Here is a 24,371-nt window from a genome sequence, read left to right on the forward strand (position 1 = left end):
CCTCCTCTGCGCCAGCCCGGTGGGAAAGCAGCGCCCCCACCAGGGCCCCTGGCTCCTTCCTAGGGCCTAGCTGCCATCCGCCTGACGTGCAGCAGCCCCTGCAGCGGTGCTGGCACCAGCTTACAAGGCCCTGAGAGGGGTCCCCACCCTTAGAGAGGTTACAAGGCAGGAATCCATTAAATAGAATCACAGTTAACAATGATTTCTCCTTTTAACACTCCAGACAGGCGGGCAAGCCTCCTTTCTCCACCCAGTGGAGATCTTTAGAAACCACGAGGCATTCTCCATCTACAAAAAATAAAACTCAGATTCTAGCTGTAAACAGTTTTAGGTAGTGCCCATTCTTTCTTCCCCCGACATCAGATGGGTAAAGTGCACCAATGTAACAAGGTTTGAGGGCCATCTCATGCATGAGCTTGGAAACCCACGTTTATGAAGCACAAAAGGATCAGGCGGTGCCCACTCTGTTCAGGGGACCTAGATTCAGACTAATTGTGTGGATGAAAACCTGTTCCTTTGGCTCCTTCCTTTCCTTCGTTTCATTCAAAGGCTACAAATCTCTTCTCAGGGGAGATTTAACTACAAAGGAAAGGCCGGTGAAGAGTTTTTGCTACCCGCATTCACTGACCAATTTCACAATCCTTTCCTTTCAGTCTTGGATTTTTAACAGATTACATATGAATTCCAGGTGCTGATTACACCTGTTTCATTAACAAAACAGCAATTTTAACAGGGTAACATGGTCTAGAGAAAAGTATTACATTATGTACTTGTCATTTCATTTAAAAATCTCCCTTAGAATAAAAGGTTTCGTGATAACAGAAATTTCAAACGTCCTTTATTAAACCTGATTGCTGACTAATTACAGCCTAGGCAAGTAGGAAGAAACTGCACAACTGATATTTAACTACAGGTTATTTCTCTGGACATACTGACATATTAAAATATTTCTCTTCTTGAAAATATTTTAAAATGCAATTGCAGTAAAAATAATTGCATGAAGACATTATTCTCCACCTGTTTTTTTGTAGGAGATTGTGGAAGACATGAGGGAGTTGGGGGTGCACATAGAATTTACCCTAACAGCTTCATTAGGGAGGTGGTACCAAATACTTTATATTGGGACTCAATACTCAGGTGACTTTCTGGTTAAAAATATTGAAGACAGGCAGGGTGCGGTGGCTCAGACCTGTAATCCCAGCACTTTGGGAGGCTGAGACGGGCAGGTCACGAGGTCAGGAGATCGAGACCATCCTGGCTAACACAATGAAACCCCATCTCTACTAAAAATACAAAAAAAAAATTAGCCGGGCGTGGTGTTGGGTGCCTGTAGTCCCAGCTACTTGGGAGGCTGAGGCAGGAGAATGGCATGAACCCGGGGGTCGGAGCTTGCAGTGAGCCGAGATCATGCCACTGCACTCCAGCCTGAGCGACAGAGCGAGACTCCGTCTCAAAAAAAAAAACTGAAGACAGACGACAATTGGGCTCTTTTTAAAACTTTGACAACTGAGACAAAATGACAAACTGTCAGTGTTCAGAGATCCAGAACAACTTCTCAAAAACATATTTTTACCCCTGATATCATCATTATTTTACCCCAACTGTGCCTTTTTGGGTGATCACAACTCATTACTGGCTTTTTAAGTATAAGAATTTATAGGGCCTTCAAGAGAGGGCATCAGGTAAACTAGCATGCGTGCGCTCACTGTAAATCACAGACCACATGAGGACACGAGAGCCACACCCACTTCCCACCACACAAGACTTACCAGGTGACTGTCACTTTGTAGTCTGGCTAATCAGAATAAGACTTCCAAGTTCTGTCACATACTGACAAGAAAGGCTCTTAAAACTCCTTTAATTAGACACATTGCAGTACTATTGCTATTAGGGGGTCTGTTTTATAAATATTTTCCTATCATACTTTTATTATAAACTTTCTTTAGGTATGAAACTTGTTTCAACTGTTACAAACAGAATCATTTCCTGTGGGATCCCCTCCACATAAGGAAGTTATTTCTGTAATTACTACTTTTAAATAGTCTTCTTAACTTTGGGAAAACTTTACCCTCCCCCAACACGCACACACATACTCTCCTGTGACAAGAAGGCCGAACGCTATCCAGTGCACTGGTTCAGTCAGCAATCTGCCCACGTTCCTGGAGAAATTAGTCCCAGTCCCTTTGCTGTCATGGTATCTCTGGAGCCACCCCTTTCTGTAACAAGCATTTTGAAATTCATCCATGCTCATCTCATTTGGATTTCAATGTTTCCTCCCACTCAACAGCCGACTCGGAGTTCTTGGGAATTGTTGGAAATATTGATTGCATTTTACTGCGAAAGTCTTTCATCTAAAAGAAGAAAAATAATCAGTTATCAAATGTTAAAAGAAGGAGAAAACAGCTACTAGAGATGGCACCTGTACTGACTCGCTAGTACTTTACCGCTCACAGGTACACAGCTAAGGAGCATTAATAAAAGATAGGGACTATATATATTCTAGGTATCTTGAAAGAAAATGAAATGTACTTCCTTTCTTCTTTTGAGTATAAATTTATTATTAAATAACATAAAACCTCACTCTTAGCTGGACATGGTGGCTCACACCTGTAGTCCCAGCTACTCGGGAGGCTGAGGTGGGTAGACTGCTTGAGCCCAGGAGTTTGAATCCAGCCTGGGCAACACAGCAAGACTCCATCTCTTTAAAACCAAACAAACAAACCACTCTTAATCTGCAAGGTAACATGTCCTAAACTGTCAACCCTCCATAATAATTATTCCCTCCCAGAAGAAGAGTGTGTATTGTTGACTTTCCTATATAAAGATGCTGTTGAGGATGGGATTTCTTTTTTTCTTTTTTTTTTGAGACGGAGTCTGGCTCTGTCGCCCAGGCTGGAGTGCAGTGGCGCGATCTCGGCTCACTGCAAGTTCCGCCTCCTGGGTTCACGCCATTCTCCTGCCTCAGCCTCCCGAGTAGCTGGGACTACAGGTGCCCACCACCATGCCTGGCTAATTTTTTGTATTTTTAGTAGAGATGGGGTTTCACCGTGTTAGCCAGGATGGTCTTGATCTCCTGACCTTGTGATCCACCCACTTTGGCCTCCCAAAGTGCTGGGATTACAGGCGTGAGCCACCGTGCCCGGCTGAGGATGGGATTTCTATCTGAATAAATAAATATGATTAGGTCATGCAAAGCTAGAATTTTCACAGGGAGAAATGACAGAGAGAAGAAACTTAGCAGGAGTTTAGCGAAGAATAAATCAAGGAATGGTAGATAAACCGGAATGTTCTTATGTGCCAGACAGTGTTTGTTTGTTTGTTTTAAATCTAGGTAGGAGTTTTACAAGCAGAAGTTGATTTGGAATCTAAGAGTCACAGCAAGGGAACAAGAGATTTTTTTTTTTTTCTTTTTTTGAGGCAGAGTCTCACTCTGTCATCCAAGCTAGAGTGTAGTGGCACGATTATGGCTCACTGCAGCCTCAACCTCCTGGGCTCAAGTGATCGTCCCACCTCAACACCCCCAAGTAGCTGGGACTACAGGCATGTGCTAACTTTTGCATTTTGGGTAGAGATGGGGTCTTGCTGTGTTGCCCGGGCTGGTCTCAAACTCCTGAACTCAAGTAATCCTCTGACTCCGGTCTCCCAAAGTGCTGAGATCACAGGCGTGCACCACTGCGCCCAGCCTAAGAGATCTTAACATGCAGTGTCACACAGTATTACAGTTTACCTGGAGCACCTGGGTCCACCTAAGGTCTACAACTCCATAAGGTGGGAACACTAACTTATGGAAGTTAGGTGATCTTTACGTTGGACAGTACTAGTAATACAGTCTCTGATTCATCCTGATTAATCTATACAGTCCTCCTACAAAGATATTTCAGCAGCACCACAGCACTGCGTTCCAATTTTTCCTCATCAGCCATCTGCCCGTCATATATTCCTAAGGATAGAGATTGCCTTGATCAGGTTTGTGAAGTACCCTGGACTCATCTGCAACATGCAAGTCATTTCTTAGAGTGGTTATTTTGAGAATCAGCTAATATTTCTTTAACGTCGATGCTTATTTATTTCAATTTGAGGCTGAATCTTTACCTTTTTTCCAGATTCAGGGGTTTGGGACTTGAAAATCCTAGGCCTTTACTCCTAGCACTGCGGCAAACTGTAGCACTGCTGTCAACAGCATGGACTCTGTTCAAATCCTAGCTCCATCACTTGGGAAAACTGCTTACTCTATTAAGCCATAGTTTCCACATATGTAGAATGGAGACAGTAATTACCTGCTTAAAGAGTTGTGAGAACTAAGGATTAAGGGAGATGATACATATAAAGCACAGGGTCTAACACATGGAAAATGTTCAATATACATTAGCTGTTATCATTGCTGTATTATCGAAATATGTGTGCTGTATTGCAAGAACAAAGCTCACATGAATATAAATATTATGGAATGTCTGTTAAGTATATTACTTTATAGCAATATATCATTTTAGTTTACATATTTTGTCACTGGAAGATACGGAAGGTCTTCCTTCTGTATTATATATTGTCTGTATCTGTGCCAGCCATCTCAGTGTTCTGGACCCAGACACTAATCTTGAAGACCCACAGCTCATGGATGTCTCTCTGGCCCACTCCCTCTTCCATAAAGAATTAATTGCTTTGTCCAAAACATTAATATCGCTCCCACTGAGGAACTTTGCATAGACTTTTGTAGTTGAAAAACAGACATCTCTCTGGCCAGGGTCGGCAATGTGCTGCCTGGTTCTTTCTCTTCACTCTTCTGGTTGAACATCTTTTACAACTAAGCCAGATGACAGTTTTCAAATGGGATGTCATATAGCCAAGACATGAACCAAATCATTCACCAGTCTGCCTTCCAGTGGTCCGGAACGTGGTCAGCTGCTGACAAGGGAGAGGCTGGGAAATGTAGGTGAGGCCAGGGGAGGAGAGTAAGAGGCAGTCCTGCTCTCCTTCGGCAGGGTTACGTTTTCCTTTCCTCCTTTTGGCCTGATTGCTTTCTTTCCTCTAATTTCTCAAATATTAAATTATTTACTCGTGCCCAGGGTCATGGCAACTGTATCACTAGAAGCACTCAAATCTGAAAAGTAACTAACTAGGAATAGACAGATCTGAGATGAGGGAAAGGAATGGAGAGGGGTAAAGGGTACCATCTATCCCTGTTCTCTAAGTTTACAGCTGTGGAAATGGAAATTCAGACATTTAAGATATAAACAGGGCCTCAAGTGGTTTTAGAGAATGGGCTCTACAGAAGGCTTTTCAGCTCATACTGTTCATATTACATGGATAGTAGACGAAAACCTTCACATAGTTTCCACCTATATCAATTTCTGATATGCAGTTCAGAAAAGGTGTTGGTTTTACCAAGATTCTCTACACATGAGGCCAACAGAACATTTCCCTGTTTAAAGATGTGCTTGAAAAAAGATTTAGGGGTTGAGTGCATTTAAACAAATTTGGTTATAAAGTAAATGTACTGAATTCCTTGATAATCACAGCTACTGCCATAGAACTGTTCCTCTGCCCCGTATCCCAGAAGTCTGGTGAGGGGTATGCTGGGAACTAGAGTACCCATCCAGCAACTCCGTCTTACTCCCAAGCATTTTCCAAACTGTAGTTCTCTCTTCTTTCCTCTGACCAGGGAAAATTTTCCTATGCTATGGATAACAGGGTTACCCTTCCAAGCAGTGCTGCTGTGCCCTGCACACCTCCAGGGGGTGCTTTCCAAAAAAAACTAAGACATGACTGGGGTGTGGTGGCTCACGCCTGTAATCCCAACACTTTGGGAGGCCTAGATGGATGGATCACTTGAGGCCAGGAGTTCGAGACCAGCCTGGCCAACGTGGTAAAATCCCGTCTCTACTAAAAATACAAAAATTAGCCAGGCATGGTGGCGCATGCTTTTAGTCCCAGCTACTCAGGAGGCTGAGGCAGGAGAATTGCTTGAACCCAGGAAGCAGAGGTTGCAGTGAGCCAAAAGCACGCCACTGCACTTCACCCTGGGCCACGGAGTGAGACTCCATCTCAAAAGAAACCAAAACCAAGACATGAATGGTACTCCCCAGTGCCATGGGCCCACCATCCTCATTTCTAAGCCCCAGTGCTTTAGTGTCCAACAGTGCTGCATTGTAATAGTCACAGGAAGTACCACTGTCTGAGGTAGTAGTGCTCAAATAGAGTGTTATGACAAATGGAAAATGTATTACGAGTATTTTGTCACAAATATGGATGTTTTGTCGATACAATGGACTTTTTAGATATTAAAACAGATTCAGGATTATGCCTCTAATAATGTTATTCTCATTCACATTTCAATAGCTTCTTGAAGGGTCATATAGCCAGTAGGCCAGGAGTGAGGTCAACCACTGATGTCACTTAGAAAGTCCTTACTGTATGCCAGGCATATTTCTCACTTAACCCTCCCAACAATCAAGTGGGACAAATATCATCCCTCCTTTAAAGATATGGTGATGGAAGCTCAGTGCTCGGTGCCATGGCTGGTAAGAGCAGATCCGACCACACAGCCCATGTGCTCACTCTGTATACTGCTTGAATATGCACAGGGGACACTCTGCACATTTACCATGCATGTCTCGGTAGGGGAAAAACACTTGAAAACATTTGGTCTAATACACAGTGTGCTGACAAATTACTTAAAAGCCTCAGGTTATGTCCCCAATTTAATTAATTTCAGAAAATCCTTAAGCATCAATTCTAATAAATAGGCAGTTGTTGGAATTACAAGCTCTCAGTTTTGAAATGTTTTTGCTATTGTCTGGCAAATTTAGCTATGTCTTCGCTTGCTGGTGCAGGACTGTTACCGACCTCAATGCTAGGGGCAACAATGATGACAGTTCTATAGGATCTACTGATGAAAAAACCTTTGGATAATGGCAATAATTACAGAGTCAATGGTAATTTTCAACAATCTGGTAATTCAGCTTCTTCATAAAATACAACAGAATAAAACTATATACTACTGGTAAAAGGAGATTAAAAAGTATAGTTAGGTTGTAAAAATGTTACTTGAACAGGAATAATATCTGCCATTTCGGATCACTTACGTGTCAGGCACTGGACAAAGCATTAGGCTATTATTTAATCTTCACAATTCTATATGGCAGAAATTATTACCACCACTTTACATACGAAAAACCAAATGTCAGAGAGGTTAACTCACCCACAGAGACATGGCTTATGAGTACAACTGCCTGGCTGATGCCCAGACCTCTCTGATTCTGGGACCTAGGAAGACAAAGTACCCCGTAACTTCTACCCATTTACCAGCTTTCACTAAAAATTATGTAAAAAGCACATATGCCTCTTGTAGTGGTGGCCATTTTATTTTGAATGGTATAATATACTTTCACACGTAGCCAGTACTCATCTATTTTTGCATACAGGGGAGTTATACTTCCCCCACTCCCTGAAGTTAGGTAACCATGTGACTAGTTCTGGCTAATGAAATATGAGCAAAAGAATGTGTGTCACTCCCAGGCTGAGCACTTCATCGCAGGAGTTCAACTCTCTTTCCATAGCAATAATGGAAACCTGTATTGCTATGGTGGTGCCAAAGATCAAAGCAATCTGAGGTGCTGAGCCAGCATGCGAAGGACAGCTTTCCTAGAGTTGCTGAAACCCATGGGGGATTTACACAGGTGAGAAACAAACCTTTGTTATTTTAAGCCACAGGCTTGGAGACTATTTTTTACTGCAGCATAACCCAGCCTACCCTAGCTGGCAAAGATGGTGAAGAGAATTATAAAATAGACTTAAGGCATGCTCTGATGCCCTATAACAGTACACTATATTTGGCTAAAACACAAATAAAAACTCAAAGGCTGGATAAGAGGGTGCAGGTATTCCACAGTTGAGCTCTCAAAAGTTCTTAAAACCGCCTAGAACTGAACCACCACTCTTCCCACTTTCAAGGAGCCCAGCACATCAGTGAGTCCATTACATGACACTGCTTCCTGAGAAATCAACATGTGTAGATGTTTTCAATAAAGCAGTATGGGAGTTCTGGTTGGGGTAGAAAAGGGTCAGTATTTTGGAGCATCACCATCTTGTTTGATAAAATTCAACTAAGCAGGACTGGCCTGGTTTAGAGGGCAGATACTGATATTTTCACTTTTGACTAGTTTTGCTGCTATCCACATGGATCCTGGGATGAAATGTACTTGAACATACCATATTATTTAAGTATTCAACTGCATTAGGAAAGCGAATGTGAATTTTTACATCTCAGCGTTCCATTTTCTAAGCTACTAATACTATCATGTAGGTAAATGTCAGACAAACATTTTTACTTTCTCCCCAACTTTCACTGTATCACATGCATAAAGTCCAGAATCTAGTAAAGTCAATTGATTTAGAAATACAAAGCAAACATGTAACTTTCTGAGAAATACAATCCCTGAAATATGCATCAAAATGGCCAATTTTTATGATAGTAATTAACAATAAGGCACAAATTCAAAAGCAAAAGCTTTCTGTAAACATGAAATAAACTGAACAGCAGGAATAACCCAGGAGCCTCTAAGAGCCAGGGCCACTCTGAAGCTAAGATCCAGCCCAGTAAGAACAATTTCTAACATGCTTCTTGATTTAATGTGCTAACAGGTCAGGTTCTCAGGAGTGATTCTAAAATGATTTTCACTCAGTCAGGCTTTATTTTTAGTAACTGCAAAAATTTTTTTCTCATCAAATTCAATAAAACATTTACTTAAAAAAATTTCTGATGACAACAGTGGCATGTGTTTAACATAGATAACTTGGGAAATATAGAAAAATACAAGAAAGAAAACTAAAATCACCCCTTATTGTACCATCCAGAATAAAAACAGTATTATTAATATTTGGTATATATCCTTCTAGTCTTTGGTTCAGTGGACAAACCTATGTAAGCAGCAGAGACGTTCTGGGTGTGGGGAATAAATAACAGACTTACTTTTCCTACCTACTTCCCACTCCATTTCCCCTGCCAACTTCCCAGAGGAAAATGAGATTTGCAATCAGCAGAAATCTCTGAACTATCTAAACACATGAACTCGGTCATGCTGACAAAGAGCCACAGGCAGTAAAGGTCAGCAGATTTCCACACCCAGGCTGGGAGAATGAACGCAGATGGGGTTGCCCTGCTGCTTACCTGCATCGTCTCCAGTACGCTTAGGAGACTACACTTCTGGACTTGTATTTCATTTTTTAAATTTTTATTTAAGTTCTAGAGTACATGTGCACAACGTGCAGGTTTGTTACATATGTATACATGTGCCATGTTGGTGTGCTGCACCCATTAACTCGTCACGTACATTAGGTATATCTCCTAATACTATCCTTCCCCCCTCCCCCCACCCCACAACAGGCCCCAGTGTGTGATGTTCCCCTTCCTGTGTCCAAGTGTTTTCATTGTTCAATTCCCACCTATGTGTGAGAACATGCAGTGTTTGGTTTTTTGTCCTTGCAATAGTTTGCTGAGAATGATGGTTTCCAGCTTCATCCATGTCCCTACAAATGACATGAACTCATCCTTTTTTATGGCTGCATAGTATTCCATGGTGTATGTGTGCCACATTTTCTTTTTTTCTTGAGATGGAGTCTCACTCTGTCGCCCAGACTGGAGTGCAGTGGCGCGATGTCAGCTCACTGCAAGCTCCGCCTCCCGGGTTCACACCATTCTCCTGCCTCAGCCTCCCGAGTAGCTGGGACTACAGGTGCCCGCCACCATGCCCAGATAATTTTTTGTATTTTTTAGTAGAGATGGGGTTTCACTGTGTTAGCCAGGATGGTCTCGATCTCCTGACCTCGTGATCTGCCCGCCTAGGCCTCCCAGAGTGCTGGGATTACAGTCTATCATTGATGGACATTTGGGTTGGTTCCAAGTCTTTGCTATTGTGAATAGTGCCGTAATAAACATACGTGTGCATGTGTCTTTATAGCAGCATGATTTATAATCCTTTGGGTATATACCCAGTAATAGGATCGCTGGGTCAAATAGTATTTCTAGTTCTAGATCCTTGAGAAATCGCCACACTGCCTTCCACAATGGTTGAACTAGTTTACAGTCCCACCAACAGTGTAAAAGTGTTCCTATTTCTCCATATCCTCTCCAGCACCTGTTGTTTCCTGACTTTTTAATGATCACCATTCTAACTGGTGTGAGATGGTATCTCATTGTGGTTTTGATTTGCATTTCTCTCATGGCCAGTGATGATGAGCATTTTTTCATGTGTATGTGGGCTGCATAAATGTCTTCTTTTGAGAAGTGTCTGTTCATATTCTTCACCCAGAATCTTTGTAGATTCTGGATATTAGCCCTTTGTCAGATGAGTATATTGCAAAAATTTTCTCCCATTCTGTAGCTTGCCTGTTCACTCTGATGGTAGTTTCTTTTGCTGTGCAGAAGCTCTTTAGTTTAATTAGATCCCATTTGTCAATTTTGGCTTTTGTTGTCATTGCTTTTAATGTTTTAGACATGAAGTCCTTGCCCATGCCTATGTCTTGAATGGTATTGCCTAGGTTTTCTTCTAGGGTTTTTATGGTTTTAGGTCTAACATTTAAGTCTTTAATCCATCTTGAATTAATTTTTGTATAAGATGTAAGGAAGGGATCCAGTTTCAGCTTTCTACATATGGTTAGCCAGTTTACCCAGCACCATTTATTAAGTAGGGAATCCTTTCCCCACTTCTTGTTTTTGTCAGGTTTGTCAAAGATCAGATGGTTGTAGATGTGTGGTATTATTTCTGAGGGCTCTGTTCTGTTCCATTGGTCTATATATGTGTTTTGGTACCAAGTACCATGCTGTTTTGGTTACTGTAACCTTGTAATATAGTTTGAAGTCAGGTAGCATGATGCCTCCAGCTTTGAGTAACTGCAAAATTTAGGGAAGTTTCCTTTCCCTGCCAAACAAACAACAGTAACAATAACACCTCTGAGTGTCAAGCCTCTTTCTAAAAGCTTTCTGCATTATTGCATTAACCATTTTATAACAGCTACCATCAGATCACTATTTTCATATCTTAACCGAATGATTCTGCTTTACTGGTATGCACACATACACACGTGTGCGCATGTACACACACATCCAATATGCAGCTGTAGTCCCCACTTCATGCCTTTTTAACGACCCAGCTGAAAGTCTGTCCCAGAGGAAATGAAGGCGGTCTCCAGATGGATCCATTATTTAAAAAAAACTTGTATGTACATACGTTTATTACATCGTAGAGGAAGTGACAACTTTTTTACAGCATATAAATGAACATAGGTATAAGCCAGCAAGAAGAAACAGCATATATCTAATGAAAATAATCAGAATTTCTAGAACACAATAAATACTTACAGCCTACTTTTTGGGAACCAATGCCAACTACATATATAACAAGGCAAGTGCTGCTACATCAGGGGTACCAAAAACACTTTCTTTAGGAATTGTAAGTATCATACAGCACCTGGATGCTAAATAAAAGAGCTGGAGGACTAAATAAATAGGAAAGTCACTCTACCCACTTTCCTATTTCCATCTTTTAGGAATTTACATTTATTCAAAATTTTGATATATAATCCTGTATCTATGATCTCTTCAACAATTTCAGAATGGTAGTTTTAGACAACTTTAAAGCTTCAGCTCCTTCTGAATTTCCCAAAGTGTTTTTGCACTCTTTCAGGTGGGCCTCCTCTTCAGGGGTCAGCTTTATCTTTATAAGGTTGGTAATACCACTCTCTCCCAGGATACAAGGAATACTGAGGAATACTTCTTCATCTATTCCATAGAGACCCTTAATGATGGTGGAGACTGGATGTGTTCTCCTAAGATTCTTCAAAATACTTTCTGTTAAATCAGCTACAGATAGGCCAATGGTCCAAGAAGTATTCATTTTAATAATCTCATAGGCACTAGCAATCACTTCTTTGTGGACATTTTTCCATTGCTCAGGATCTTTATCAGTTCCTATATCAGAGTCCAGATCCTTCAAAGGGACACCAGCTATGTTCACTCCACTCCACACAGCAACACTTGAGTCTCCATGCTCTCTGAGGATCCATCCGCGGCAGCTTTCAGAGTGGATACCGAGCTTTTGTCCAATCAAGAAACGAAAACGAGCAGTACCCAGATTACAGCCGCTTCCAATAACACGGTTTTTGGGAAATGCACTCAACTTCTAGGCTACATAAGTTAAGACATCCACTGGATTGTAAACAATAATCAGCTTGCAGAGGGGGCTGTACTGGACAATACCGGAAATCGTTAACTTGAAGATGCCCACATTTCACTGGACTAAATTAAGGCGCGTTTCTCCCTTTTCTTGGCATGCTCCTGCTGTGACAATCACTAGGCTAGAGTTTGCTGTGACAAGGTAATCTTTGCTACAAACAGTACTTGGCATTTTCATGAAAGGGCTGCCATTTTGAAGATCTACCCTCTCACCCTTCAGTTTGCCTTCATCAGGATCCACAACAGCAAGTTCATCACTCAAGCCTTTTAATAAGATGCTGATAGCGCAGGGCATGCCCACCGATCCAGTTCCTACGATGGAGACCTTACTGCGATGAACGCGCTCCTCGGAAGTGAAGTGCTCAGTAAGCTCACTCTTCACAGTCGCCATGTTGCTCAAGGGGGTGAAGAGCCAGGCGCCCTTGAGCGGCACGCACAGTGCCTGATGGCGTCACAGGGCCATCCCCAGGCACAGGAAATTCGCTTCTGCTGAACTCACTCACTCTCTGGCCCGCACAACAGGCACAGTCTAACTCATGGCTGCTCACTCAAGAAGTGGAGGGAGAGAATGGAAAAAAACCTGCTGACCAGGACATTGCAACGCCAAGAGAGCTGTTAGCAGCACCTTCAGCCCTCTGTAGCGGGTGCGCACAACCCGCTCCCTGGCCCTCTACTGCGGCTGCGTGGGCCTTGCCAGCGCCTCCAACACATGCTCTCCGTGGGTGCTCAGACTAAGGCGGTGAAGGGCCGCTTCTCTAGCAAGTGATTTTTGGAGTTAGTTTTACAAAGAGTATTCTCATCGATAGCACACATGCTTAAGAGGTTAACCCAGATCCCTGAAATTACTAGTTTTCTATTTTTAGTACGAATGCCAAGGAAAAATGCTTCTATTAACTACAGATGAAAATCAGGTTACATCTTCTGAACCATGACCCTGCCGGGAAGGATAGGGCGCTGTGCTTTGCGTACGGGTGGCTGCCTGCACCATCTCCCATTGTCCCAGAAGTGGGCTCCTGCTATCTGGTGTATGGCGCTGGAGGCTTATTTATAAAGGATCCCACTGCCTTGGTGCCAGTCCCGGCCAGGACCCACACTGGGACAGTCAGCAGGAGACTGAGCAGGGTAGGGGCCGGCTGGGAGTCATTCCATCACTAAAAGCTCACCAGGCGAGAATGCTATTCCTTTCTCATGCCAGAGGAAAGCCTTTGATTGTGCGTCCCGAAGAAAAACGACTTCTCAGGTAGAAAGTTGGCAATGCAGCCCTCAATTAAAATGAGGGTATCTCTTAAATGTCCTCAAAATGGCAAATTTCAACCAATGCATAAACCAGATTATTGACCAAAGTAGTGAAATAAATGATCTAGTACAATGTGGCATCAGTATGCCTTACTTGTTCTGCATTTCTCTGGGCAATCTTAAGAACTAAATTCCCTTAAAATTTCTGAGCAGGTGTCAACTTCACATCTGATGAAATGCATACTCTAATAAGCCCAGTAAATTACAAAAGCTCCAATAAAAATGATGGTACTTTTTCCTCACTTATAAAGAGCATTCTGACCATGTAATGGTTCCTCAAAAGCTCTCCCTCTTGTTTTATTTAAAAGCAGTGTGCTCTTCTGGAATGGGACCCCTTGGTACATGTAGCTCCTCAAGATCAGCAAAAAAAGATTTCTGTTTTAGAATATTGAATGCTGACAAAACGAATACTTTATATTTGGACTTGAAAAGCTATTCTTTTCCTTTTTTTTTTTTTTTTTTTGTTTGAGACGGAGTCTTGCTCTGTTGTCCAGGTGCAATGGCATGGTCTCAGCTCACTGCAACCTCCGCCTCCCAGGTTCAAGCCATTCTCCTGTCTTAGCCTCCTGAGTAGCTGGGATTACAGGTACCTGCCACCACACCTGGCTAATTTTTGTATTTTTAGAAGAGACGGGGTTTCACCATATTGGTCAGGCTGGTCTCTAACTCTTGATCTCAAGTCCACCCGTCTCGGCCTCCCAAAGTGTTGGGATTACAGGCGTAAGCCAACGTGCCTGGCCAAAAAGCTATTTTTATTTGTGCCATTGAAAGGCAGTCCAGGCCTGGGCGCAGTGGCTCACACCTGTAATCCCAGCAATTTGGAAGCTGAGGTTCATGGATCACTTGAGGTCAGAAGTTCGAGACCAGCCTGGCCAACATAGTGAAACCCCATTTCTACTAAAAATACAAAAATTAGCCGGGCATGGTGGTGTGTGCCTATGGTTCCAGCTACTCAGGAGGCTGAGGCACGAGAACTGCTTGAACCCGAGAGGCGGAGGTTGCAGTGAGCCGAGTTTATGACACTGCACTCCAGCCTGGGCGACAGAGCGAGACTCTGTCTCGACAAAAGAAGAAAAAAGGCAGTCCAGGAGGAGAGGAACAATAAGCAAAGGAGTTGGTGAGGGTGGGAAAGGTGTGCCATCAGCTGAGTTCCTGACATCGTTTCAGGGTGACCTCCTGGCTGTTTTCCCTATCAGTAGGGATCACATACCCTGTTCAGATGACAGAGCCACAAACTCCATGACACACCAAATAGTAAGAGCACTAGGTACATGAATCCTCTTAGCACTGGTGGTCAGATTTATGGTTAACATTTGTCAAATTAAAAACTGCAGTTTTAAAAGGGTCATCTTTATTTAATGGTGGCCAGTGTTTTAGAGGAATCCTTTAAAAGCAACAACTTTTGATAGCTGTCATTTCTTTTATCTCAGTCATAACTTGAAATGTTTTAACCTGGTGCCTGTTCCCCCCATCCACCTATAATGATTCCTTTCACAGTCAAGTCATTTTCCAAGATAAGTGTTCTTGAACATGAAATTCAAGGACATAAAGACTCTTTGCTGCATGGCTACTTTCTATAGTCATTTTCTTTCTAGAATTTGAACCTCTTCAGAAATACAATCTCTATAATAGCTGCCTCTTCAGTTTTTCCCCTTAGCCATAACTAAATCAACCTTGAGGGGGAAAATAACTGTTCAAAATAAAAACACACCAAACAAAGCAGCTTTTTTATTTACAGTAAGTCTTGAGATAAAAAAGGAAAGCACTAACAAAGAGATGTATGTGACCTCCAGAGCAGATTTAGGTCTACTCAAAGATGTGGAAAGCCAAGTATAGCTAGACAGCTCCCTAGCGACTTCCTATCTTAGCTGGCTCATTATTCCTTCTGAATTGAAAACCTGACTCAAATTATCTATTCAAACCACAGTACAGTATTATAGCTAATGGCAGGATTACACCTCAGTACTTTTGGTTGTACCACTTAGGAGGGAGGAAGCAGGAAATGAAAACAAGCAGCAAGTCCCTGGGCCAAGAATGGTTGTCACTAAGTCACTATTCCTTTTACCTGGACTCACACCCAGATCTCAAATCCTCCTTTTCCTCTCTGGGAGTCCAGTTCTGACATTGCATTCTCTCACCAATCTTTGCCAGTCCCCTAAGCAGAACTGGCTTTCTAAAAGCCTATTTCATCACTGTACTTTGTACCTCTCTCCATTATAGGATTTATCACACACAATTAAATGTAAAATACTTATGAATGTGCCACTGCAAGAAGAATCACCTTTTATTTACCTGCATATTCCTGCCCTCTAGAACAGAGCTGGGCACATGAATAGGGATGTGGTAAATGTAGTAGAAAAGAGTGAGTAGCCATAGAGCTGAGTGAGTAAGGCTGGAGAGTGGGCTAAAAGGTGAGAGTGACAGAAAGGTGGGGCTACAGACCTTAGAGAGAGTTCTGAAAATAAGGATAAGTAAAATGAGGGTAAGTAAAAGCGGCACCCACTGGGGCATCTTCAGAAAGTTGATGCATATATTTCAAGTAAAGCTTTGGATAAGCTACCAGATTTTGTGGCTACTTTCAAAGCCAATACCCACTTTTACCAAGTTAAAACATTAAAAAACAAAACAAAAACAAAAACCTATTACAGTGTTAGAAATGCATGAGAACAAATATGCAGTGGCAGAAAGACTATTTTTATCCTTTAAAGTTATTTAAAATGTTTTGTTCTTTGGAAACCTTTAAAAAAATAATCAGCACACAAAACCCTTGGTTTAAGGGTGAAAAAGGGATACAATGAAAGCAGTGTTAATTATTATAAGCTGATCTGACATAGGCCATAAACTCACCAGCATGCAAGGGGAACATTATATAAACACAATTATTTTGAAAGTCTTCTTTGTGATTTGAAAAATCATAGAATGCAAATTGTAGTTTCAAAATAAATAAGTGGGCTCTAATTCTATTGCTCAGTAATTCTCATGTGGGGGTCTCTGCAAATCCCAGCACATGAAAATATTTCACTTTGTCAGCAATACTGGGAAAACTGGAGGAAAGACAGAGGGCCACAAAGGATAGAATAAAGGCAAAAAGTCAATTCAAAGAGCAATGCTGGGATCAACTTCCTGTTTATGGTATTTAAATATGAAATGAATTGGCAAGCTCTTCTAATAAATAATCCCAATCACATTTTTGTTCTTTGAAAGCATCTTATACATAATTTTTGACGCAATGTAAAAGAGCCACTTGTGTTAATCATTAAAAAGGAAAACTTATAATGTGGCATAAAACATGGAAAGCAAAGAAATTAAAATTCATTAGGCCGGGGGCGGTGACTTACACCTGTTTTGATCCAAAAACCTCAGGAGGCCGAGGCAGGTGGATCACTTGAGTTCAGGCATTCCAGACCAGCCTGGCCAACATGGTGAAACCCGTCTCTACAAAAAATACCAAAATCAGTCAAGTGTGATGGTGCACCCCTGTAGTCCAGCTACTTAGAAGGCTGAGGCAGGAAAATTGTTGAACTCAGGAGGCAGAGGTTTCAGTGAGCCAAGATTGTGCCACTGCACTCCAGCCTGGGTGACAGAGCGAGACTCTGTCAAAAAAAAAAAAAAAAGAAAAGAAAAGAAAAAGAGAGACAGAGAGAGAGAGAGAGCCACTGAAATGAAATGGTAGAAGTGATGTGATCAGATTGTATTCAATAAATACTTACTAAACACCTACAATGCATTAGGCACTGTTACAGGTGTGAGGATATAACAATGACCAAGATAAAAGTCTCTACTCTCAGAATTTACATTCTTTCTGTGAAGACTGATAAAACAAGACAATAGTCAATATCATCTCGTTTTGCAATAGGTGCTACAAAGAAAAGAAAATAGGATAATTTCAGAGAGTAACTGGGTGGTGGGAATGAAGACACCTGGAGAAGCTGCTCTGAGGAGGTGAATTAAGTTTGGGTTGAAACCCTGGACAGCAGCAAAGAGCCAGTGATACAAGGACCTGGGGAAGGAGTTTCCTAGGCAAAGCTAGAATAAAGGCCCTAGGCAGGAACAGGCCTGTGTGCTGAAGGAATAAGAAGGCTGGCAGGGCTGGAGTGCAGTGGGGACAGATGAGGTGGGCAACTGTGGTGGCTCAAGATGAGGTCAGTGAGGTTGGTGAGCTACATCATGTAAACCTTCTTCAACAGGAAGCCACTGAAGGGTTTTAAAGAAGGAAGGAGCATGATCTGACTTACATTTTTAAAATATCTCTGGCTGCTACGTGGAGAAAAAAATTCTAGAGGGAATAAGGAAGAGGCCGGGAAACTGGACAGGCAACTTAAAACACCAGGCAAGAGAGGAATGGATGGGGAGAGATGAAGGAGGTAGGCCGTGTTCAGCAGCAGAGCTGACAAGCAGGACTTGCATGCATCAGATGAAGGGAATGAAGGGAAATGAGAGAATCTAAGAGGATTCTCATCGAAGTTTTTGGTTTGAAGTGGAAGAGGCACTTGATGTATATGTGGACAAGCAGTTTAGTGACAGAGAACCCAAATCACAGGGATTTGCTCTGTTTAAGGTGGGAGATAATGACCAATGTACTTTTTAAAAAATGCCACATTGGTGGCATTTATGAAATGGGGAAAACCAAGGGAGGAGCAAGTTGGGAACAAAGTGAGGAAATCAAGCACTCTAGATGGGACATGGGTCATGTGACACGCCTTTGTGACATACTTGTGTGGGTGCATAATACGAAGCTGAGAGGCCAATCTGAAGGTCAGGACTGGGGCTATATCTGTGGATGGCATCAGATTGTACTGTTTGTTTTAACATGGCAGGGACTGGACGAAAGAGTCAAGGGGCTAAGGACAGAAGAGTCTAAGTAGGAGCTACTGGACACTGATGTTGAGAGGCTGGCCAGCGGAGGGGCTGGCACAAGAAACAGGCAAACTGGCCAGTGAGGTCGAAGGTATCTTGGAAGCCACAGTGTTTTAGGAGGCGGGGGTTGGGGTTCCATTGTGCCAAACATTGCTGGGAGGGCAAGTAACAGAAGATAAAGTAAGATCTGGCACCAAGGAGGGCACTGGCAACCTTAATAGCAGTTCCAGTGCAGCACTGGGGCAAGGAGCTGGACTGAGAGCAGGAAGGGGAGGAAGTGGAGGCAGTGACCACAGACAACTCTTTCAGGAAGTTTTTTTGTGTAATGGGTAGCAGACAAATGGGCTGGTAGCTGGAGGAGGTTAAGGAATATCTAGAGAGAACTTCTAGAGGTGGGATAAACTAGAACATGTCTGTACACACCGCAGCAGAGAAGGAACACGTGACAATCAGCTAAGGCTGAGGATAACGATGGGGGCAAGGTCCCTTGTAGATGACAAGGGGCAGGATCTAATGCCCAAATGGCAGGGGTGGGCCTCTGGCAACAGCATCGACCTTTTATCCCTGGTAACAGGAAAAAAGGCAATGTGCATGGTAAGTCCAGAGAAAGTGAAGGCCAGAGCGCTTTGGCAGAAGGGTGGAGAAAGTGCTGCAGAGAGGCAAGGCGGGGAGGCAGGGAGAACAGAGACAGCTGTCCGAATCATCTGAAGCAAGAAGGTGCCATCAACTATAGTGGCTGTGGGGGTCGGGGAAAAGCAAGGTTTGGTGACTGATTAGATGCAGGGGTGAGAAAGAGTGTGGTCAGGAATGGCCACCTGGCTTTTCTCTCTGCGCAGCTTTGTGGGTGATGCTGCTATTCACAGGGAGAATGACTCAGGAGTAGGTTGTAGTTGGGGACAAATGACAGTTCACTGAGGGACACATGGGATGCCTGCAGGTCATCCAAGCACCTGTGTCCAGTCAAGTGGGCCCATGAGCCTAGAGCTCAGGGTGTAAATGAGGGCATCAGAGTGGCTGGAACCTGTAAAGGAGAAGAGATGAGAGGGGGTAAAAAAAAGAACCTTAAGCATAACTGTGTAAAATAAAGCAGCAGTATTTCACAAGTAAATGGGACAGTCGGAAGTCACAACAGCCAAACTGGAATCGAGAAAACTCATAAAAAGAATAAAGGAATGACTATAAAAGCCCAGAATCTCTCAGTATAAGAAGCAAACAATAAATGATAGATCTGAGTCACTAAGAAAAAGTTAAGTTATGTTCAGCACAATTTACATAGTGGAAAAAGATATAGCACATTAGAAAATGATTTCTTCTTAAAATTGTTAGAAGCATTTCAGGTAGAAAAATCCATTTCAGAGAACATCATTTTCTGATATACTCGTAAGTGAATACTTACAAACTGTACATATCAACCGTATATTAATGTAGTACTATCCCACAGTTTTAGATATTTGTAAGTGACTAACCAATCCTAAGTAGCTTTTAAAACGGAGCTTAAGGGGGAAGCAAATGCTATCAGATCTCCAGTTCACAATGCTTTATTTAGAGAGATCTGCTCATGTGTGCCCAATTTTGTAAGCTCAGTCTAAGAATTAAGGACAAAGAAAAAGAAAACCCAAGTGAAATCAAGGCTACCTTCCTCCTGTGGGATATGGCTGGGAACATTATTGAGGTGATGAAGTCTGATCTGTGTCAAGTCTGAGAACAAAAAAGCTTTTATGGCAGAGCTGATTTGTCCTAGTCCTTGTCACACATTCCCACTTGATAAAATGCTTGGGGCCCTATTTTACTTATACAAGGAAACTGGTGGGTTTTGAAAGAGGTATTTTGGAAATATGCCAAAACAGCTGATTTCCCCTGCTTGGCTTTTTAAAAAAGTACATTGGTCATTATCTTCCACCTTAAACAGAGCAAATCCCTGTGATTTGGGTTCTCTGTCACTAAACTGCTTGTCCACATATACATCAAGTGCCTCTCTCCACTACGATGTTAAGCCTATTAGAGCTGCAATAGAATGGGGAAAAGGGTTATAGAGATGTTCTTGTCACCTCTGACTTGAACCTACTCACTGATGTGCAGTGCTACTTCCAATTCATTTAAAAATGATTCCAGGAAAATATTCCTCAGTCCTCAAGCTGTTTGAAGGCCCAAGAGTGTGACAGGTGGAACTACCTCTGCAGGATCGTGATGACTGTTCTGGGAGTTCTAGTGAGCACTAAGAAGAAGTGGAAACGAGGCCGAATACGCTGACGTATGGTAATCAGAACAAGGAATTGAGGCTTACTTCCTGGGGGCAGAAGCTGGTAGAGATCTCTGGAAGCACTGAAATTAGATTAAGCAAGGAGGCAGAAGGAAATGTTTCAGCCGCTTCTCAGACTTCTCCTGCAGATCCCTCACAAGTGGCTGCCATTAAACAATTGGCCAAGAGACTCAGGTTTGCTTTTAATCTTTGATCCAAGCCAATGAAAGTACACAGCACGTAAAGTCTATTTCCCTCCTTAGAGATCGTCAGAGTTAAATATTTCTAAGCTTTTTCACAGTTTTACTATTTACATATGGGGTTCTAGCAGTCACTCTACAACGCTGCTTCGAGATGAACAGGTAAAAATAAAGCAGGAATAAATATACTTGTAAGAGAAACATCAGACTACCAGTGAAACAAATTAGCAAGGAGCCAAAAGAAACTTGATTATAATTATTAGCTAAGGCCCTCCAGTTGGTCACAAGGTTACTCAGAAGTGAGCCTAAATATTATCATAAAAATTATACCTAGGAGCAGCCGGGCGGGGTGACTCACGCCTGTAATCCCAGCACTTTGGAGGCCGAGGTGGGCGGATCACGAGGTCAGGAGATCGAGACCATCCTGGCTAACACGGTGAAACCCCATCTCTACTAAAAAAATACAAAAAGATTAGCCAGGAGTGGTGGTGGGTGCCTGTAGTCCCAGCTACTCAGGAGGCTGAGGCAGGAGAATGATGTGAACCCAGGAGGTGGAGCTTACGGTAAGCCAAGATCACGCCACTGCACTCCAGCCTGGGCGACAGAGCAAGACTCCATCTCAAACAAACAAAACAAAACAAAACAAAATTATACCTAGGAGCAGCTACAAAAAAGAATTGGAGAAAATACATTTTATTAGAGTACATCCAATACTGTCCTAGAGGAAAGATACAATTTTACTTCCCTTAAAGATTCTCTCTTATAATAGGAAAGTACAATGTCCATTTATAGAGACATATTTAAAATATATCTGTTTTATTTACATGTTTTACTTTTTGTTTTTTCAAGAAAAGGAGGTCTGGGCTCTTGAAAAAGCAGCAACATCTATCAGCAGACGAGGAGGCAAGACGGGGCCCTGGAAAGCTGTGCAAAACTCCAATCACAAGTCACTTCCATAAAAGCCTTTCTAGCAGCAAGGACTCAGGAGAAACACAGGAAGAAAGACAGTTGGGGGTGGGAGTGGATTATTTTCTATCAATCAGATTGGCAAAGTTTCAGAGTAATAGAAGCAAGGCAAGCAGGGCAAGGATGCCAGGAAACTTTTATGCATTTGGTATAAACTTTTCTGGAGGGCTGGTTAGCAACAACTATCAAAAACATTTAAAAAATGCACTTTGACTCAACAAACAATAATATCTTTTGTGCAAGAAGATGTATGCCTACTGATTCCCCATGGTATTTAATAGTGAAAAATTACAATCTAAATGCCATTGGCAGGAGACTGATTAAACAGATTATAATACACAATAGCGTTCCATACAGTGATTAAAAGTGATGGAGATTTATATACTCTGCTGTGCAAAGATGTTCCTGTGACTGTTTAGTGAAAAAAGATTCTAGAGTAGCAGGCAGTAAAACAGCATTTCTATACAATTCTATGAATATGCCTACACAAGATTGTCCAAAATGATGTTTCTACTGTAATTATGATTACAACTTAGTAGAATTTCTGGTGATTTTTGCTTTTTTTTTGTACTTTTCCACATTGATTTTTTTTTTTAAACGAGTACATATTTTTACAAAAAATACCCAAGGCTGTCTTTTTTTTCTTTTTTGAATAAAAAGGTCCTCAATATATATAAAGATAAATACTGTTTTTTGTTTCTTTCTTTGTTTTTAAACAGGGTCTCTGTCACCCAGACTGGAGTGCAGTGGTGTGATCTTGGCTTGCTACACTCTCAACCTCCCAGCCAGGTTCAAGTGCTCCTCCCACACCTCAGTCTCCTGAGTAGCTGGGTCTACGGGCACGTGCCACCATGCCTGGCTAATTTTTTAAACTTTTTTTTGTAAAAACAGGGTCTCGCTATGTTGCCTAGGCTGGTCTCAAACTCCTAGACTCAAGCAATCCTCCTGCCTCAGCCTCCCAAAGTGCTGAGACTGCAGGCATGAGCCACCGCCCAGCTAACAAATACTTCTTATCCCATAGTAAAGGGGTAAAAAACAAATCAAAAACTCCCTTCATTTATACATTAATTTTAAAAGTTAAATAACTGGACAATTTAAAGTATTTCACAATAACTAAGAACATTTTTGCTGATAGTTTTTATTACAATTGAGGTTTCAGCTCCTGTGAGGACAAGAACTATAAATTATCTGTAAATTCCTGCTATACTAGGCATCATGAATGCATTCTCTAGAAGCCCCAGTAAAGGTTAGCAATGGTAATTCTGCCAGTCCTTTGAGATAACCACCTCCCTACAAACATAAGCACAGGTCCACAGACATAGAGCATACTCCCTTGATAAAAGTTCTAATCATACCAACTAGGAATTATTTAGATATTTCATGTTTCTCCTTCTAAGGGGAGGAAAAAAGTCAAGGTAGTCTACCTATAAATAACGGAAACCTCTTCAGAATCCTTCAAGTATCAACACCTACTATAAATAATAAAAGGTAAAAAAGTTTAAAAGTCACTGCTCTTGAGTTACATGTAAATAACTATACGTAAACAGCAAGGTTTCTTTTTCTTCTTTGATAGTTTGGGAATTACCACTTAGTACAAGAGTTCCTTAGAGCATTTGCCTCAACTATTCTCCAAACTTAAACTATCTGTCCTGAAAAACAACCGAATCATAGTACCCCAGCATGCACTCACTCGGCCTCATCGTAGTGCCCCAGCGTGCATTCTCATGATCATGTACACAGCTGATTTAGGAGACAATAAACCCAAAGGAAACATTCATCTTTTTTTCCACAATTAAGTTATTGTGATAAAATTAGTGCTATCTTAATTATAATCAAATAATAAAACAGCATATTTGAAATTAATTGATGAACACAAACTGATAGTCAGGCTGTGCTTGCTGGCCAGGCTGGGCAGGGGAGCAGGGTAGATATTGAACTGGCACTGATTTCTCCCCATTGTCAATGCTGGGCAAACTTACCTGCCTTGGTCTAACACGACATCTTCTCCTATCACTCCTTCTTTAGAACCTCTGATTAAATGATATACCACTGTGTAAAATACACATGTGTTTATATTTAATGTTATTATATGTGTTCTATGTGAAATGAAATTGCAGAATAATTATGAATAAACAAACAATAAAACCAAAATACTTCTAAGAAACTGAATTTTCACTTTAAGCATTTTAAACATGTTCCCTTTTAGGCCAGCAGATGTAGCTGTGAATTAAAATAGGAACTACAAGGACTTTCATCAAGATGCTCTAGGTTAGCCATTAGATGGCACTCTTTTGTATTGGAACTGGGTTTCTATCAGAGATTTAATACAATTCAAGCTAGCTACTTACAATTATTGAACACTGGAGTTGATTTTGATTTACGTGCATTTATCTAGAATGATCATCTCAATTATTTATTGAGTGCAAAGACTTGGACCATCTCTGTTCAACATATTCTGAGACTGTTCTTAGTCATACAAAGATGAGACAGTACATACACAGTGAGAGAAGTTCTTACTTGACTCAGGGTAACCTCATAATTATCATCAAAACTCTCTAAATGCTGAGCTGAATATACCACATTG

General features: G+C 41.7%; 1 protein-coding gene and 2 pseudogenes across 2 annotated transcripts in view; all 3 read right to left on the minus strand.

The window, feature by feature from the left end:
- Positions 1–357: 357 nt before the first annotated feature.
- On the minus strand, positions 358–449 carry LOC111538680 (annotated as a pseudogene).
- Positions 450–1,831: 1,382 nt separating this feature from the next.
- Positions 1,832–24,371, minus strand: part of TMEM242 (transmembrane protein 242) — a 33,754-nt gene continuing 11,214 nt past the window's right edge. Inside the window, exon 4 of one of the 2 annotated variants that reach the window (XM_023206073.1) lies at positions 1,832–2,351. In XM_023206073.1, coding sequence (XP_023061841.1) covers positions 2,253–2,351 — 99 coding nt within the window. In that variant the 3' untranslated portion in view covers positions 1,832–2,252. Of the gene's footprint in view, positions 2,352–17,156; positions 19,404–24,371 lie in introns of those variants that run through there. The other variant, XM_023206075.1, reaches the window with a different exon arrangement.
- Positions 11,212–12,767, minus strand: LOC111538597 (annotated as a pseudogene).

The sequence above is a fragment of the Piliocolobus tephrosceles genome, chromosome 5 (assembly GCF_002776525.5).
Source record: "Piliocolobus tephrosceles isolate RC106 chromosome 5, ASM277652v3, whole genome shotgun sequence".
Classification (NCBI taxonomy): domain Eukaryota; kingdom Metazoa; phylum Chordata; class Mammalia; order Primates; family Cercopithecidae; genus Piliocolobus; species Piliocolobus tephrosceles.